We start from the raw sequence: 17532 nt of genomic DNA on the forward strand, positions 1-17532 counted from the left end.
AAGCCGCCAGCAAGCAAAAAAATACTCAAAATAATTTTAATAGTACTTCTTTGACAACTTAGGTACTTCGTATTTTAAAGAGAAGATGAAAATTATCTCCTAGGAGATAACTCAGGAGAAAAAGTTAATTGTATATGGCCCCAGGATTTAGTACCACTTACTAGATACACATCTGCCAATTGATTGGTGTTTTGGTTTATTTGTGATTGTCTATTACTTCATGTTCCCTTTAAGATTTGCAGTGTTTAGTTTTTATAGCGTAACTTTTTATTATTTTTTTTAAATTAACTTTTCTAGAAACATATTGGTTGACAAGCCCAACGATCAGTCCTCACGATGGTCATCAGAAAGTAACTACCCCCCTCAGGTAAGTGTTTTTTTTTTTTGTTTTGTTTTGATAAATCATGGGCATGACCAGCTTATTAAAGTGGATCTGAAATAAACTTTTACTCCTTACATAATTGTGCCACTTACATATAGTTTATAGGGCATTTCTCAAGCCAGATACTTCACTTTTTTTTTTTTTTTTTAAAATACCCTAATTCTCTCTAAACTAAACAAACCTCGCCCACAGCTCCTCCAGCGCCTAGGCATTCTGAGACCCATGTAACAAGTGCTCATGGGAGCTCAGTCTGGGGAAGGAGTAGATCTTTCCAAAGGAGGAGAATGAGGAGGCATTACCTGCCAGAGATTTGAGAGGCGGGGGGTGGAGGGGGGGAGGGAGGGGAGCTTTCACAGGCTGAGGGGTGGAGATGCAGAGCAGCTTGCCTTTGTGATGACAAGCAGAATATGGCTTCTCTCATCGTATCACAGGAAGAAATAGATCATATGCTGTTGACGTAGTTTGCAGCTAGATTTGCTGTGTAAACTAAACTTTAGAGAAGATGTATATCTATATCTATCTCTATCTATCTCTCTCTAGACAAGTTAATTGTTATGAAGATTGATAGACATTTAGTGGATACTGAGAGAGGACATTGTGATGCCTATATCAATTGAACTTATTGATGAGCTGAGATTATGATGTCTATATGACCTGGATATACTGATGTGCGCTTTGTTCCTACATTTGAAAGTACTTTGTGGATTGCCAAGAATTGAGCGCACTCTGGGAGCTTTGCTATATTATATGCTGTAGCGCTTTTGGTGTAAATTTTGTAAGTTACTTGTTATAGTTAACTTTTCATTTCAAATGCGCTTTAAAGTGTACCTGAAGTGGAAAAAAATAGATGCTTAAAGGGACTCCGAGCAGTGCAGAAACTATGGAAAGATGCATATCATTTCAAAGCTCTCTTTCTTCTCTTTCCAATGTGATATAAACCGCCGCCCTACGCCTTTTAGTTTTCGCTATTTTCGCGATTGAAATTGCTGCGGCCGGAAAATAGAGAAAACTAAAGGGCGCAGGGAAACGATTTAGGTGTTGCCAGAAAGAGGAGAAAGAGAGCTTTAAAATGATATCCATCTTTCCATAGTTGGGCCTCTTGCACACTGCATGCATTTCCGATTCCGCTTTTTAATCAGTTTTTACATCCGATTCAGATTCAGATTTGCAGTGTGCAAGGAGCAAACTGGAAATCGGAATCAGAATCGGATGTAAAAACGGATTAAAAAGTGGAATCTGAATCGCTTGCAGTGTGCAAGAGGCCTTACATTGTATTACACAGGGCGACTTTTTCCTAAAGCCAGCAGCTCCATTCTGCTGAATGGAGCTGCTGACTTTGAGAAAAAGTCGCCCTGTGTAATACAATGTAATTATGGAAAGATGGATATCATTTTAAAGCTCTCTTTCTCCTCTTTCTGACGACTCCTAAATCGCCGCCCTACGCCTTTTAGTTTTCTCTATTTTCACGATCGAAATCGCGGCTGCGGCAATTTCAATTAGAAAATAGCGAAAACTAAAAGGCTTAGGACGGCGGTTTATATATCATTGGAAAGAGGAGAAAGAGAGATTTAAAATGATATGCATCTTTCCATAGTTTCTGCACTGCTGGGTGTCCCTTTAAACCATCCCTCAAGCTCACTATCCCAGTGCTGTGACCCTCTGGACTTATTCAACAAGGGCTTTTCGAATAGGTTTGCACGGTCAGGCGTCTTTCTGTGTATGAGTGTGGCTGCACAGTTTCATGGGGCTGCTTGTGCATGTTTTTTTTTTTTTTTTTTTTTTTTTTTTTTTCCCTCCATGCTCATGCACTTGAGCACAGATATCAGCACAACCAAGAAGAAGAGGCCTATAGATCATCCACATGCTTCCCATTACTTTTTTTTTTTTATCCAGTAATTTGTCTGATAAGCAAGGTCCATTTAAAAGCAGTCTCAGTATTTTAGTGGTGTATGGCCATATTGACAGCCAGCCGATCTAAGTATACACTAAGCAGCGCCTTGCTGGAAGCCTGTTAGATGAAAGACCCATTGGAACCCCTTCACCCTTACAATCGCAAAACGCTATAAATTAGTACTAGCGGTTTGTGGCTGTGGGTTTTTTGCACGATAAACGCGTATTCTCACTGTACTTTTTTGCAATTTTTGAGCAGTGGTGATTAGCGTTTCCTTAACATAATCGTGATCACTCAAAAATCACAAGAGAGTACTGCATGAACCACGCTTTCCAATAATTGGGAGTCGCTGATGATCACGGCAACCAGATCACTGCCATATTCTTTCTATTGCACTAGCGCTTTAAAACGCGCTAGCGATACGGCAATTAACGCCTGAGTGGGAATGGGCCCGTTGTTGCAAAATAAGCTTGCCTGCAGTTACTGTCAAAATCTAGCATCAGTAGAGGTGTCCCATGACCACATTTTGTATTATCTGCTATTCCAGATCTCTAAAAACCGACATGAATGACAACTATTGTTTGGCACCTCCTGCTCTTTCCGTGTCTTCTCACCTTCCTTCTCTGTACAGCAAAACAGACTGCTTAACTGAAGGTGTGTCAGTACAACCAACATTTCTATCACTGTTGTTCAGAGCCGAATTATTATGCCTGTACAGACCTTTTGCCTTCCATCCTCTGTGCTAGAATGGGCTTTAGCCTCCCTGGTAGGTCAAGATTAGTAAACAACTGGCTGGGAAAACTTCCAAGCTATACTCTGGCCAATTGACCTTACAAGTGGACCAAACCTGCAGTTCCAATTTCAGCTTTATTTAGTTTTGAAAGTTCATCAAGTTCTAGCTGCCACGCACTGAAACGTAAACTGCCAGAGGTGGGACAATTTATAAGATATCTCCACTTCCAGTGTTCTCACCCTTAAAGTACTGCTTACCTTCTTTTCCTCTCCTCTTAAACTTTTAATATTGTTTTATTGCTGGTGCTGCGACTAGCACACAGCACCAGCCTCCCCCCTCTTGTGCCTCATCTAGCCCCCGTTCTGCTCAGTCAAAGTCTTTGACTGAGGCAGAACATCGAATATTATCGGGGAGAAAGTGACAGTTCTTCCTCCCAGCTGTGCGTACATAACTCTGCCCCCTCAACCTGCCGCTTTAGTTCCGAATGTTACACTGCACACAGCGTGCAGAGGAGCTGCGGTGTGTGCAGACTTGTGATAATTGAGAGCGGATATTCTTCCGACCTCAATTAACATGAGCCCACACACAGTGCAGCTCCCCTGCATGCTGTGTGCAGTGTAAATTAAAGCGTCCGGCGAAGGGGGCGGAGTTATGTGCGCACAGCGGGGAGGAAGAACTGTCACTTAATATAGGTTGTTAGAACTGGCCACAGGGGGGCGCGGGAGGGGGAAGGATGGTTCTGTGTGCTGTGAAAGTCACACAGCACCAGTAATACAATCATTTTAAAGTAATTCCCAACAGGTCAGCAGTACTTTAATCTTCCACCCCATCCTTAACAGTAGTCAGTCTCGCCAGAGGTACTAGACAACTCAGTTGTCATCTAATGCACCCTTTTTAGGGACATGGGCTTCCTCAGTTGTCCTCCCAGAATGCTCTGGGGCAGGAGGGCAAATTACCTCAGTGCCATGGCAAAACATCATTAAAGTGGACCTGAACTCAGAACATCCTCTCTGCTCTAAAAGATACACAACAGCATAATATCCTTTAAACAAAAACATTTATTTGTTACAGCTCATAGAAGTCCTAAAATACATCTGCTTTGTTTCTAATTCCTGATTCATGGAAGCAGACATATTGTTAACACCCTGTGCTTTCAAATGGCCGTATCTGCCATAGGCAGTCATGTAACACAGGGAGAGATCAAATTACAACTTGTGATTAGTCACAAATGAGGGGGAATTAGACAGGCCAAACTCTCTAAATACATACTGGGTGCATTTCTCTGTGTTTCCTTCTATTCTGTGCAAGAGTTCAGCTCCACTTTAAAGGGGGGGGGGGGGGGGGGGGGAGGGGGTGAGGCTACATATAAACATCCTGCAATATATAGCTATAAGAAGCATTTCTGCCACTGAAACCAGGATAACCCAGATAAATGGGCTTCCAGAATAATCCAGTATGATCTGCTATGTGCCATCAATGTAAAGTGTTCCTTTAACCACTTGAGGACCGCGGGCTTTACCCCCCCTTAACCACCCTGGCGTTCTGATTAAATCGCCAGGGTGGCTGCGGGAGGGTTTTTTTTAAATAAAAAAAATATTTCATGCAGCCAACTGAAAGTTGGCTGCATGAAAGCCCACTAGAGGGCGCTCCGGAGGCGTTCTTCCGATCGCCTCCGGCGGCCAGAAGTAACACGGAAGGCCGCAATAAGCGGCCTTCCGTGTTTCGCTTACCTCGTCGCCATGGCGACGAGCGGAGTGACGTCATGGACGTCAGCCGACGTCCTGACGTCAGCCGCCTCCGATCCAGCCCTTAGCGCTGGCCGGAACTATTTGTTCCGGCTACGCTGGGCTCGGGCGGCTGGGGGGACCCTCTTTCGCCGCTGCACGCGGCGGATCGCCGCGCTGCAGCGGCGATCAGGCAGCACACGCGGCTGGCAAAGTGCCGGCTGCGTGTGCTGCTTTTTATTTCATTAAAATCGGCCCAGCAGGGCCTGAGCGGCAGCCTCTGGCGGTGTTGGACGAGTTGAGCTCGTCCAGACCGCTCAGCAGGTTAAGGACCAGGCACTTTTTTTTCCATTCTGACCACTGCAGCTTTCACAGTTTATTGCTCGCTCATACAACCTACCACCTAAATTAATTTTGGCTCCTTTTCTTGTCACTAATAAAGCTTTCTTTTGGTGCTATTTGATTGCTGCTGGGATTTTTACTTTTTATTACATTCATCAAAAAAGACATGAATTTTGTCAAAAAAATGATTTTTTTTTTAACTTTCTGTGCTGGCATTTTTCAAATAAGGTAAAATTTCTGTATACACGCAGCGCGAAAAATGTGGACAAACGTTTTTGATTAAAAAAAAAACCAATTCAGCCTATATTTATTGGTTTGGGTAAAAGTTATAGCGTTTACAAACTATGGTGCAAAAAGTGAATTTTCCCATTTTCCAGCATCTCTGACTATTCTGACCACCTGACATGTTTCATGAGGGGCTAGAATTCCAGGATAGTATAAATACCCCCCAAATGACCCCATTTTGGAAAGAAGACATCCCAAAGTATTCACTGAGAGGCATAGTGAGTTCATAGAAGATATTATTTTGTTGTCACAAGTAAGCGGAAAATGACACTTTGTGACAAAAAAAAAAAAATTTGCCATTTATTCTAACTTGCGACAAAAAAAAAAAAAAACTATCTGCCACGGACTCACCATGCCCCTCTCTGAATACCTTGAAGTGTCTACTTTCCAAAATGGGGTCATTTGTGGGGTGTGTTCACTGTCCTGACATTTTTGGTGCTAAATTGTAAGCACCCCTGTAAAGCCTAAAGGTGCTCATTGGACTTTGGGCCCCTTAGCGCAGTTAGGCTGCAAAAAAGTGCCACACGTGATATTGCCGTACTCAGGAGAAGTAGTATAATGTGTTTTGGGGTGTATTTTTCAGGGCTGTGGAGTCGGTCCAAAAATCCACCGACTCCGACTCCTCAGTTTAGGATTCCACCGACTCCGACTCCTCTAATTTGCATATTACAATTTTGTTAATTAAAAGTATGTAACATGAAATTCGTCTCTTAACTGCCAACGCTTAGGAATTTTACAAGACAACTGAAGTGAGAAGGATATGGAGACTGCCATATTTATTCCCTTTAGACTAAAACTAGTCCTTGGTAAGAGTACTTGTAAAAGGTACAGACCGGAACAAAGAACATCTATCAGGCCCTAGGCAATGTAACTGTGGGTGCATGTAAGAGTAATGTGCAGGTACTCTGCAGGGGAATGAGGAGATTCTTCCTCTATTACACATTCTTCATGCACAATCTGAACATGGATCAGGCCCTAGGCAATGTAACTGTGGGTATATGTAAGAGTGATGTCCAGGTACTCTGCAGGGGAATAAGGAGATTCTTCCTCTATTACACATTATACATGTACAATCTGAACAAGGTTTATGGGTGATAGACAACACCTCTGTGTTCAATGTGCACAACATTCTCAGTGGATTCCCTGCAGCTCTGTGGAGAGGGCATATGTAGAGTATAGCACTACGGTGTAACAAAGTAAACCTGAGACAGATGAAATTAAAGTTTTATACGTACCTGGGGCTTCCTCCAGCCGCCTTCAGGATTTATCACGGGGGTAGAGCGTTTATGAACTTGTTCTTTGCTTGCCTTCAGGATAATCAGTCCCTCGTTGTCCTCCTCCGCCACCTGGATCTTCTGCTATGAGTCCAGGTACTTGAGCCAGTCGGGCGTAGTGCGCATGCACACACTCCGCCGCCAGGAGCATACTACACCTGTGCAGCACTATTGCGCAGGTGCAGAATGTTCCTGGCTGTGGGAGCGGCATGCGGCCGGACAGCGCTGACTGGCTGAATTACCAGGACTCATAGCAGAAGATCCGGGTGGTGGAGGACAGCAAGGGACTGATTAGCCTGAAGGGGACTGGAGGAAGCCCCAGGTATGTATAAAACTTTACTTTTCATCTGTCTCAGTTACCCTTTCATTTGTAGTCCCCAAACCAAATTTTAACAACATATCAAATTATTTGATTTCATCAGCAAAGGGAGTGCATACATTTGCATAAATCAGCATAAATCAGCATCAATGCAGAATTATTTCCATCTTATTGACCATCTCTATTAGTGACAAAGTTACACATCAGGCTTTATTCTTACAGCATAGATGTTATTTAGTATATAGAAGAGATTCCTGTGTACACATCATATATACAGTCACAATCAGATATGTATATCTGACCTTAAAAATACGGGGACTGCTTTATTAAAGCAGCACAAGTAACTAATTTTGATTGGTTTATTTCATTTTTGTGGACTAAGCACAGCTATTACTGTACAGTGTTCTCCCCAGAATTTTTTTCCAGCCGGGTGGCATGAAAAATCAGCCGGGTGGGGATGGCCATGCTGATTGCCACTAGGTGGGTTATCGCCAACGCGCCCCCCCCTCCCCCCATAAAATTGACAGGCTAGGTTCCGTACTGGAATCTCTTAAAGGGATACTTAATTGAAGAAAAATTAGGCTAGTTGTTTACCTGGAGCTTCTTCTAGCCCCTTAAAGTCCTCCTGCTGCCCTCATCGCCATTCCACGCTGCTCTCTTCCTTAGCCTCGCACCAACGCGATCATGCTGCTGTGGCCAGGAGCACTTTGCCTATGCACAGTAGCAATTTTTCGTTACCCCGAAGTGCAGAACGCTGCCGGTCACGGGAATGTGATGATGGAGGAGGCGAATGACACGTGGTGGCCACGCATGCAGCATTCAAAGGGGAATCACAGAGGTACAAAGCAGCAGCACGAATGACTGCAAGGCATTAGAACAATTTAAGAGGCTGGAAGAAGCCCCAGGTAAGTAGCTGGCCATTTTCTTTTAACAGGTAAAGTGTCTTTAAAGTTCTAACTACCCTTCTGCTGATTTGACAATGAAACTAGCAGCTTTTCCTATATACATGGGTGGTCCCAGTATGGGAAAGAGGATTTCTGGGCCATAGCATGATATAAGCAGGCAGCTTATCAATATCATGTTATGGCACCAGATATCCCCACCACCCATGTATATAGGAAACATGGGAAAAAAATCTTAGTAGTTTCATTTTTAAACCTGGCTGCTGGTTGTAACAACATTCAGTTACAAGGGATATTGGTGGCTATTGGGCTGCCAAGGGGCCAGGGTGCCTCACTAATCACTTTGTGTCTGCCTGCCTTTGTCCATGGCTGTCAGTACAGCGTCTCACTCTCCCCCCTCAGACCAGTCTAGTCTGGCAAGAATCAGAGACCAGGGGACACAGTCACAGGACAGGATAATCAGGGGGTGAAAGGGTTAAGCATCTTGAAGTTCTAGCTGGCGGGAGGGTCTGCGTTAGATAGTGAAACTCACTAACACAACACACAGCGGCTGGCAGGAGGATGAATACAGCGAGAGGAGGAGGAGAGCTGAGAGCATCTGGCTAAACATTCCACAGAGTACTGAGCCGCGCTTCCTCTCCGATCTCCTGCTCAGCTAAGCTGCGTGTGACGTCACCTGCATTCCCCGCCCCTCCATACAACTGCCGGGAGCTGAGGAGGAGGGCGGAGGCAGCGTCCCTGAGTGACAGCGGCTGGCTGCAATGATACAGCCGCCGCTGCTCACTAATGAGCGACACAGAACGGGACAATTTCACCCCGGCGCTCAGAGGAGATCAGCCGGGCGCTCGGAGGAGATCAGCCGGGCGGCGCGCCCTGGTAAATGGCCCTGGGGAGAACACTGCTGTATATATACTGTGTATATATACATTATTTTTAATGACTATTATCTGAGAAATAGAACATTTTATCATATTTTCTATTTTAATTACAGTTACAAATTCATTAGGAGTCGGAGTCGGTGCATTTTTTCCCGACTCCGACTCCAGGCACCCAAAATTGCCCGACTCCACTACTCCGACTCCACAGCCCTGGTATTTTTACACATACCCATGCTGGGTGGGAGAAATATCTCTGTAAATGACACATTATACTACTTCTCTTGAGTACGGCGATACCACATGTGTGGCACTTTTTTGCACCCGAACTGCGCTAAGGGGCCCAAAGTCCAATGAGTACCTTTAGGATTTCACAGGTCATTTTTGTTTCAAGACTACTCCTCGCGATTTAGGGCCCCTAAAATGCCAGGGCAGTATAGGAACCCCACTAATGACCCCATTTTAGAAAGAAGACACCCCAAAGTATTCCGTTAGGAGTATGGTGATTTCATAGAAGTTTTTTATTTTTTGGTCACAAGTTAGCGGAAATTGATTTTAATTGTTTTTTTTTCACAAAGTGTCATTTTCCGCTAACTTGTGACAAAAATAAAATCTTCTATGAACTCACCATACTCCTAACAGAATACCTTGGCGTGTCTTCTTTCTAAAATGGGGTCATTTGTGGGGTTCCTATACTGCCCTGGCATTTTAGGGACCCTAAACCGTGAGGAGTAGTCTTGAAACCAAATGTCGCAAAATGACCTGTGAAATCCTAAAGGTACTCATTGGACTTTGGGCCCCTTAGCGTACTTAGGGTGTAAAAAAGTGCCACACATGTGGTACCGCCGTACTCAGGAGAAGTAGTATAATGTGTTTTGGATTGTATATTTACACATACCCATGCTGGGTGGGAGAAATATCTCTGTAAATGACAATTGTTTTTTTTTTTGTTTTTTTTTTTACACACAATTGTTCATTTACAGAGAGATTTCTCCCACCCAGCATGGGTATGTGTAAAAATACACCCCAAAACACATTATACTACTTTTCCTGAGTACGGCGGTACCACATGTGTGACACTTTTTTGCAGCCTAGGTGCGCTAAGGGGCCCAACGTCCTATTCACAGGTCATTTTGAGGCATTTGTTTTCTAGACTACTCCTCACAGTTTAGGGCCCCTAAAATGCAAGGGCAGTATAGGAACCCCACAAGTGACCCCATTTTATAAAGAAGACACCCCAAGGTATTCCGTTAGGTGTATGGCGAATTCATAGAAGATTTTATTTTTTTGTCACAAGTTAGTAAAAAAAGGACACTTTGTGAAAAAAATAAATAAATAAATTTCCACTAACTTTTGACAAAAAATAAAATCTTCTATGAACTTGTCATACATCTAACAGAATACCTTGGGGTGTCTTTTGTTTCTAAAATGGGGTCACTTGTGGGGTTCCTATACCGCCCTGGCATTTTACGGGCCCAAAACCGTGAGTAGTCTGGAAACCAAATGTCTCAAAATGACCAAGGGTATAAACATCTGCAAATTTTGATGACAGGTGGTCTATGAGGGGGCAAATTTTGTGGAACCGGTCATAAGCAGGGTGGCCTTTTAGATGACAGGTTGTATTGGGCCTGATCTGATGGATAGGAGTGCTAGGGGGTGACAGGAGGTGATGGGTGTCTCAGGGGGTGGTTAGAGGGGAAAATAGATGCAATCAATACACTTGGGAGGTGATCGGAAGGGGGTCTGAGGGGGATCTGAGGGTTTGGCCGAGTGATCAGGAGCCCACACGGGGCAAATTAGGGCCTGATCTGATGGGTAGGTGTGCTAGGGGGTGACAGGAGGTGATTGATGGGTGTCTCAAGGTGTGATTAGAGGGGGGAATAGATGCAAGCAATGCACTGGCGAGGTGATCAGGGCTGGGGTCTGAGGGCGTTCTGAGGGTGTGGGCGGGTGATTGAGTGCCCTAGGGGCAGATAGGGGTCTAATCTGATAGGTAGCAGTGATAGGGGGTGATTGATGGGTAATTAGTGGGTGTTTAGGGTAGAGAACAGATGTAAACACTGCACTTGGGAGGTGATCGGACGTCGGATCTGCGGGCGATCTATTGGTGTGGGTGGGTGATCAGATTGCCCGCAAGGGGCAGGTTAGGGGCTCATTGATGGGTGGCAGTGATTGACGGGTGATCAGGGGGATAGATGCATACAGTACACAAGGGGGGGGGGGTCTGGGGAGAATCTGAGGGGTGGGGGGGTGTTCAGGAGGGAGCAGGGGGCAGTTTAGGGAATAAAAAAAAATAGCGTTGACAGATAGTGACAGGGAGTGATTGATGGGTGATTAGGGGGGTGATTGGGTGCAAACAGTGGTCTGGGGGGTGGGCAGGGGGGGGGGTCTGAGGGGTGCTGTGGGCGATCAGGGGGCAGGGGGGGGAAATCAGTGTGCTTGGGTGCAGACTAGGGTGGCTGCAGCCTGCCCTGGTGGTCCCTCGGACACTGGGACCACCAGGGCAGGAGGCAGCCTGTATAATGCACTTTGTATACATTACGAAGTGTATTATACACTTTGTATGCGGCGATCCGGGTGCTAGTAACCCGCCGGCGCTTCCGAACGGCCGGCGGGTTACAGTGCGAGGTGGGCGGAGCCAGTGTCCGGCGGCCGACCGCGTCACAGATGACGCGATCGCTCCGCCCATGCCCCTACAAGGACCGCCACCTCTGGGCATGAGCTGGTCCTTGCGGGATCCACTTTCCGGCCGCCCCTGTGCAGTGGGCGGTCGTTAAGTGGTTTAAGGGCGCCTAAACTGAGAGGGATATGGATGTTTCCTTTTAAACAATACCAGTTGCCTGTCAGTCCTGCTGAACTCTTTGGCTGCAGAAGTGGCAGATGGTGTCCAGGCCTAGATTTGAACCCGGGACCCCAGCAAGGCAGGAGTGCTGTCCGCTACACCAGTGATAGGCAAACTTGGCTCTCCAGTTGTTAAGGAACTACAAGTCCCACAATGCATTTGCTTTTATGAATTGACTGTGGCTGTTAGACTCCTGCAATGCATTGTGGGACTTTTAACAGCTGGAGAGCCAAGTTTGCCTATCACTGCACTACACCACTTTGCATAACAGCATGTACTACTCTCCCTCCCAGAAACCATAGAAGCCAGCCTCCTGTGGAACCCAAGGTCCAGCCAGGAAGTACCCTGCTGTGATGACATTGGTGTAGGACTTCTGAAGGGAACTTAGAGAGACACTGAAGCGAAACAAAAATGATATTATGATTTGTATGTGTAGCACAGCTAAGAAATAAAACATTAAGATCAGATACATCAGTGTAATTGTTTCCAGTACAGGAAGAGTTGAGAAACTCCAGTTGTTATCTCTAGCTCTCCGACTAAGTTAGTCGTGGAGAGGGCTGTTATCTGACTTTTATTATCTCAACTGTTCCTGGACTATTTACTTTTCCTCTGCTAGAAGAGAGGTCATTACTTCACAGACTGCTCTGAAAGACTCATTTTGAATGCTGAGTGTTGTGTAATGTGCACATATTATAGAATGATTCAATGTTAGAAAAAACACTATATACCTGAAAATAAAAGTATGAGAATATTTTCTTTGCTGCTAATCTTCTAGTAATCAGCTTCAGTGTCTCTTTAAGTGCCTTTTTAAGCAAAAAAAAAAAACAAATCCCCCCCTCCCTCCTCCCCTCTGCCTCTGAAATCTCTGGCTAGTAATACCTCCCCCTCCTCCTGCCCAAACTGGCTACCATGAGCCCTTGCTACTGTCTGAAAGTGCCTTGGCTCTCTGAAAACCTGTGGGCATGGCTTGTTTAGTTTATAGGGAATTAGAGTATTAAAACAAAGACAAAAAAGTATTTGGCTTGAGGCCCTATAAACAATAGGAAAGGAACACCATTATGTAATGAGTAAAAGTTCATGTGGCATCCACTTTAAGGAGTATGGGCTGTTTAGTCAGGAGGAAAGGGTAGCTTGTCTTCCAGAAATCTTGTCCAATCCTGTTGTCTTTTAACATTGATTTAATCTGGAAACAAATTTAAAACTGTAGCTATTCTACCTTGTGGCATTGCAAAAAATCTGCATAGTTTTCCCTTATGTTTCTCTATTTTTCTTTTAATTATCCTTTTTTGATTTTTCATTACCTAGTATCTCATATTGAAAGTGGAAAGGCCAGCCATTGTCCAGAGCATCACATTCGGAAAATATGAGAAAACGCATGTCTGTAATTTGAAAAAGTTCAAAGTGTTTGGTGGCATGAATGAGGAAAACATGACAGAGCTATTGTCAAGGTAATCATATGAAATATGCTTTACTCACTGCAAAAAGTAATTCTGTTAGCATACATATATAGTGCAGCTTTTGAAAGACCAACCAAGAATGGATACATGACATTTACGTGAGTGCCATTGCCCAGCATGTGTGTGTGGAATACTTATTGCTTTTTTTTTTCTTCTTCAAAGGGCAGCTATACTTTTAAATCTTTCTTAACATGAACTTGAAAAGTAGTCCCTGAACAAACTGTGCAGATATGTTTTACTCGTCCTGTTAGAAGAAGTCAGCTGAGGCCTTTGGTTTGCAAACAGCTACAGCACAAAGCCTCATCTGTAGTGCTTTGTCTGCACTCCATTACTTTGCCCAGATAACAGCATGTTCACACAAGCATATTGCTGCTTGTTTTGTCACCAGGAAATTAGTCCCATAGTATTCTGACAATATCTGGCTTTCATTCAGTGCCCCATTTACTGAGCAGTTCGGGAAAAAAAAAAAAACCACTAAACATTTCAGACATAATTTCTGCCAGCTAGCCTTTGAAACGTTTATGGTGCTTATTTTGCATTCAGACTTGGTGCTAGTGTACACTGCAAGAGATTTTTAAACGCTTGAGGTTTTAAAAAGCTCTTGCTAATGCAGTGCTATGGGGGATTTTTACAAAATCCCATCGCTCCAGTGTGAACACACACATAGGATAACATTAGCAAGAGCTTTTAATCACTTCGCATCCAGACCTTGTTTTCAACATATTGACCAGAGCAGTTTTGACAGTTTAGCTATGTCCCTATTTAATCAGAAATAACTTTGTCCCTACTTATGACACAGAAATGAAATATATATTGTTTTTTTCAAGACAAACTAGGCTTTCATAGTATGCCATTTTTTCCCTCAAACAATTTTGCTTTCTATGAATTTTAATGGTAAAACAAAGAAAAAAATAGAAAAAACATGTATTTCTCAGTTTTACCAATTCCCGTTTAAAAATAAAAAGTGCTACTGTAGATAAAAAACACACATTTTGTTTGGCTGTTTCTACTGTTTATCACAAAACTTAGATTATGTTCCTGTCACAATTTATGGTGAAGATATTTGATTCTGAAATAATGCTACAGAGTGTGTTTTTCACTATGAATGAGAAAATAAAAGTATTTTTAATGGTAAAAATCAATGTCATTAGCTCAGGAAACTTATATTCCCATTCACCAATTAGTCCTGCATCAGATAGTGCCAGAAATGTGCACAGGAGCAAGCCCAATCCTGCACAGCACTGCTTCAATACAGGTCAGTAGATTCTACTGACCTGTGGCTTAGATGAAGTCCCAGAGGACGTATATCTACTGACCTGTGGACGAAGTGGTTAAAATCACAAAGCGCTCAGAAAAGCTCTTGTAGCGTGCACGAGCCCTTAGGGCTAGTTCACACTGGTTGAATTTATTTTTTTTTAGCAATTTGCTCATCACTGGCAATCAGCAAAATGCTGCTGCTAATGCAAGTCAATGGTAGTGTTCACACTGTAGCGATCGCCAGTGATTAGCGATTTGCTAATGGTGCATGCAGCATTTTTGGAGCAATTGCATATCAATGTTATAGACCAGGCATGGGCAAATTGGGCCCTCCAGCTGTTACAGAACTACAAGTCCCACAATGCATTTGCCTTTGAGTCATGATTGTGGCTGTCAGACTCCTGCAATACATTGTGGGACTTGTCGTTCCTTAGGGCCAAGTTTGCCCATGCCTTTTATAGAATCACAAAAAGCAATAGCTCCTAAATCGCTTTCCTGTGAAGTGCAAAAACAGCTTTTTGCTGATCGCCGGCGATCAGCAAAACTCTACCAAAGCGCCCAGTGTGAACTAGCCCTTAACTGCCTAAAGACTGCTCCACGGCGATTGGTGTGAGCAGTGCGGCAGCCCTGGACCACTCCAATTGGCATGAATGGGTGGGAATGGAGATAGCAGGGGATCGCGCGCACTGATGCATGGGCATCCCTGCTTGAATGACAGAGCGGAACTCCGTCATCAGTCTCCCTGCGGCAATCGCCGCTAGGGACTGTTAAACGGCGAAACCGCCATCTAATATCCATGTACAGCGCTGCGATCTAAGGCAACGCTGTACTGCACAGCTGTCCCCCTGGGAGGCAAAAAATGTGATCCGTTGTCATAGGCAGCCAATCAGGCTTATTTGCTAGCGGATAGAGGGGGATTATATTTAAAAAAAAAAAAAAAAAAGAGCAATTTTATTTAAAAACAAATAAAATATTTACAAAAAAACCAAACATCCTGGCAGTGTACTTAACCCACCAACAGAGAGCTCGGTCGGTGAGCAGAAAAGGGGGGGGGGGGGAATCACTTGTGTGCTGAGTTGTGCGGCACTGCAGCTAGCCCTTAAAGCTGCAGTGACTTATTTTAGTAATAATGGCCTGGTCACTAGGGGTTTGGTCAGACTTGGGTCAGATCACCTGATCTGCATTTTTGTTCAGGGCCTATGGCTGAAAGTATTAGGGGTAGAGGGTCGGCAGGACAGTCGGGCAGTTTGCATTGTTTAACCACTTAAAGTGGACCGGAACTCTTGCAAAGGACAAAAGGAAAACATAACAGAAATGCACCGTATGTATTTAAAGAGGAACTGTCGCGAAAATCTTAAAATGTAAAACACATACAACTAAGTACATTTCTTCCTGAGTAAAATGAGTCACAAATTATTTATTTCCTAGGTTTCTTGCATTTACAGTAAGTAGTAGAAATCTGACATTACCGACAGGTTTTGGGCTAGTCCATCTCTCCATATGGGATTCTCAATGTGACCTTTATCCTTTCTAAAAACACTCCCTGAAAAAGATTTATACAAAGATGCTGGCCAGCCTCCCTGCTCACCATACACTTTTTGGCAGTTGGACAGAGCAACTGCCATTCACTAAGTGCATTTTGAAAATAAAGAAATCCCTATGAATCCCCCATGAGGAGATGGGCTAGTCCAAAACCTGTCAGTTATGTCCGATTTCTACTACCTACTGTAAGTGACAGCAACATAGGAGAAAAGTAATTTATGGCTCATTTTACTCTGGAAGAAACTTACTACTTCATTGTATATGTTTATATATAATTTCCCCTCATTTGTGTATAATTACAAGTTGTAATTTGATCTTCCCTGTGTCACATGACTGCCTATGGCAGGTAAGCGCATTTGAAAGCACAGGCTGTAAACAATATGTTTGCTTCCATGAATCAGGATGTAGAAACTGTGCATATTTATTTTAGGATTTGCATCAGCTGTAACAAATATTTTTATTTAACTAGTTCATCCCCAAGGGTTTTTTCCCTAACGGACCAGAGCAATTTTCCTCCATTTTATTCCCTAATAACTTTATTACTACTTACCACAACAAAATGATCTATACCTCTTGTTTTTCACCACCAATTAGGTTTTCACAATGTATGGCAACAATATATTATTTGGAAATATTGGTGTTTTTTTTTTTTTGTCCGGTCCATAATTACAAGCCCCTATGTAGTAAAGTAAAAGTAATTTTCCCTCATAAAATAAAGATTAAAAAAAGCTGAGTCCCTAAGGCTTGGGATGATCAGAATGAGCAAATTCCGTCGCCATTACATTTCCACTGAATTTGGCGATTTTTCCGCGGAATTCCGCATTCTGGCAGAAAAATTTAAGTAATCGCAAATGAAACCTTGTTTATGCTAAATGGTAGCCCATGGGACCTAGTGGCTGTTCCCCCGGTCATTTTTTTTATTTTTTTTAATTTGCAGCAGGAGGTGTCGCTTAACCACTTGCCGACCGCCCACAGCCCATGGGCGGCGGCAAAGTGGACGCCTAAAGGACCGCAATACGCCTTCAGGCGGCGCGTCCTTTAGGCATGCCGGGGGAGCGATCGCGTCATTGATGACGCGCGCTTCCCCCGGCAACTGGCTCCGCCCACCCGCCGTAACATCCCGCCGGCCATACGGAAGCGCCGGTGGGATGTTAACCCCGCGATCGCCGCTACAAAGTGTATAATACACTTTGTAATGTATACAAAGTGTATTATACAGGCTGCCTCCTGCCCTGGTGGTCCCAGTGTCCGAGGGACCACCAGGGCAGGCTGCAGCCACCCTAGTCTGCACCCAAACACACTGATCTGCCCCCCCCCGCCCACTGATCGCCCACAGCACCCCTCAGACCCCCCCCTGCCCACCCCCCAGACCCCTGTTTGCACCCAATCACCCCCCTAATAACCCATCAATCACTCCCTGTCACTATCTGTCAACGCTATTTTTTTTTTTTATCCCCCCCCCTGCCCCCTCCTGATCACCCCCCCACCCCTCAGATTCTCCCCAGACCCCCCCCCCCCCCTGTGTACTGTATGCATCTATCTTCCCTGATAACCTGTCAATCACCCGTCAATCACCCATCAATCACCCATCAATCACCCCCTGTCACTGCCACCCAACAATCAGCCCCTAACCTGCCCCTTGCGGGCAATCTGATCACCCACCCACACCAATAGATCGCCCGCAGATCCGACATCAGATCACCTCCC

At 44.3% G+C, this 17532-nt stretch overlaps 1 protein-coding gene across 2 annotated transcripts in view; it reads left to right on the forward strand.

The window, feature by feature from the left end:
- MKLN1 (muskelin 1) overlaps nt 1-17532 on the forward strand; it is a 92025-nt gene that overhangs the window by 15335 nt on the left and 59158 nt on the right. The window contains exons 1-3 of one of the 2 annotated variants that reach the window (XM_068276014.1): nt 309-367; nt 2821-2927; nt 12875-13017. In XM_068276014.1, the coding sequence (XP_068132115.1) occupies nt 12983-13017 (35 nt within the window). In that variant the 5' untranslated portion in view covers nt 309-367; nt 2821-2927; nt 12875-12982. Of the gene's footprint in view, nt 1-297; nt 368-2820; nt 2928-12874; nt 13018-17532 lie in introns of those variants that run through there. The other variant, XM_068276015.1, reaches the window with a different exon arrangement.

This window comes from Hyperolius riggenbachi, chromosome 3 (assembly GCF_040937935.1).
Source record: "Hyperolius riggenbachi isolate aHypRig1 chromosome 3, aHypRig1.pri, whole genome shotgun sequence".
Classification (NCBI taxonomy): Eukaryota; Metazoa; Chordata; class Amphibia; order Anura; family Hyperoliidae; genus Hyperolius; species Hyperolius riggenbachi.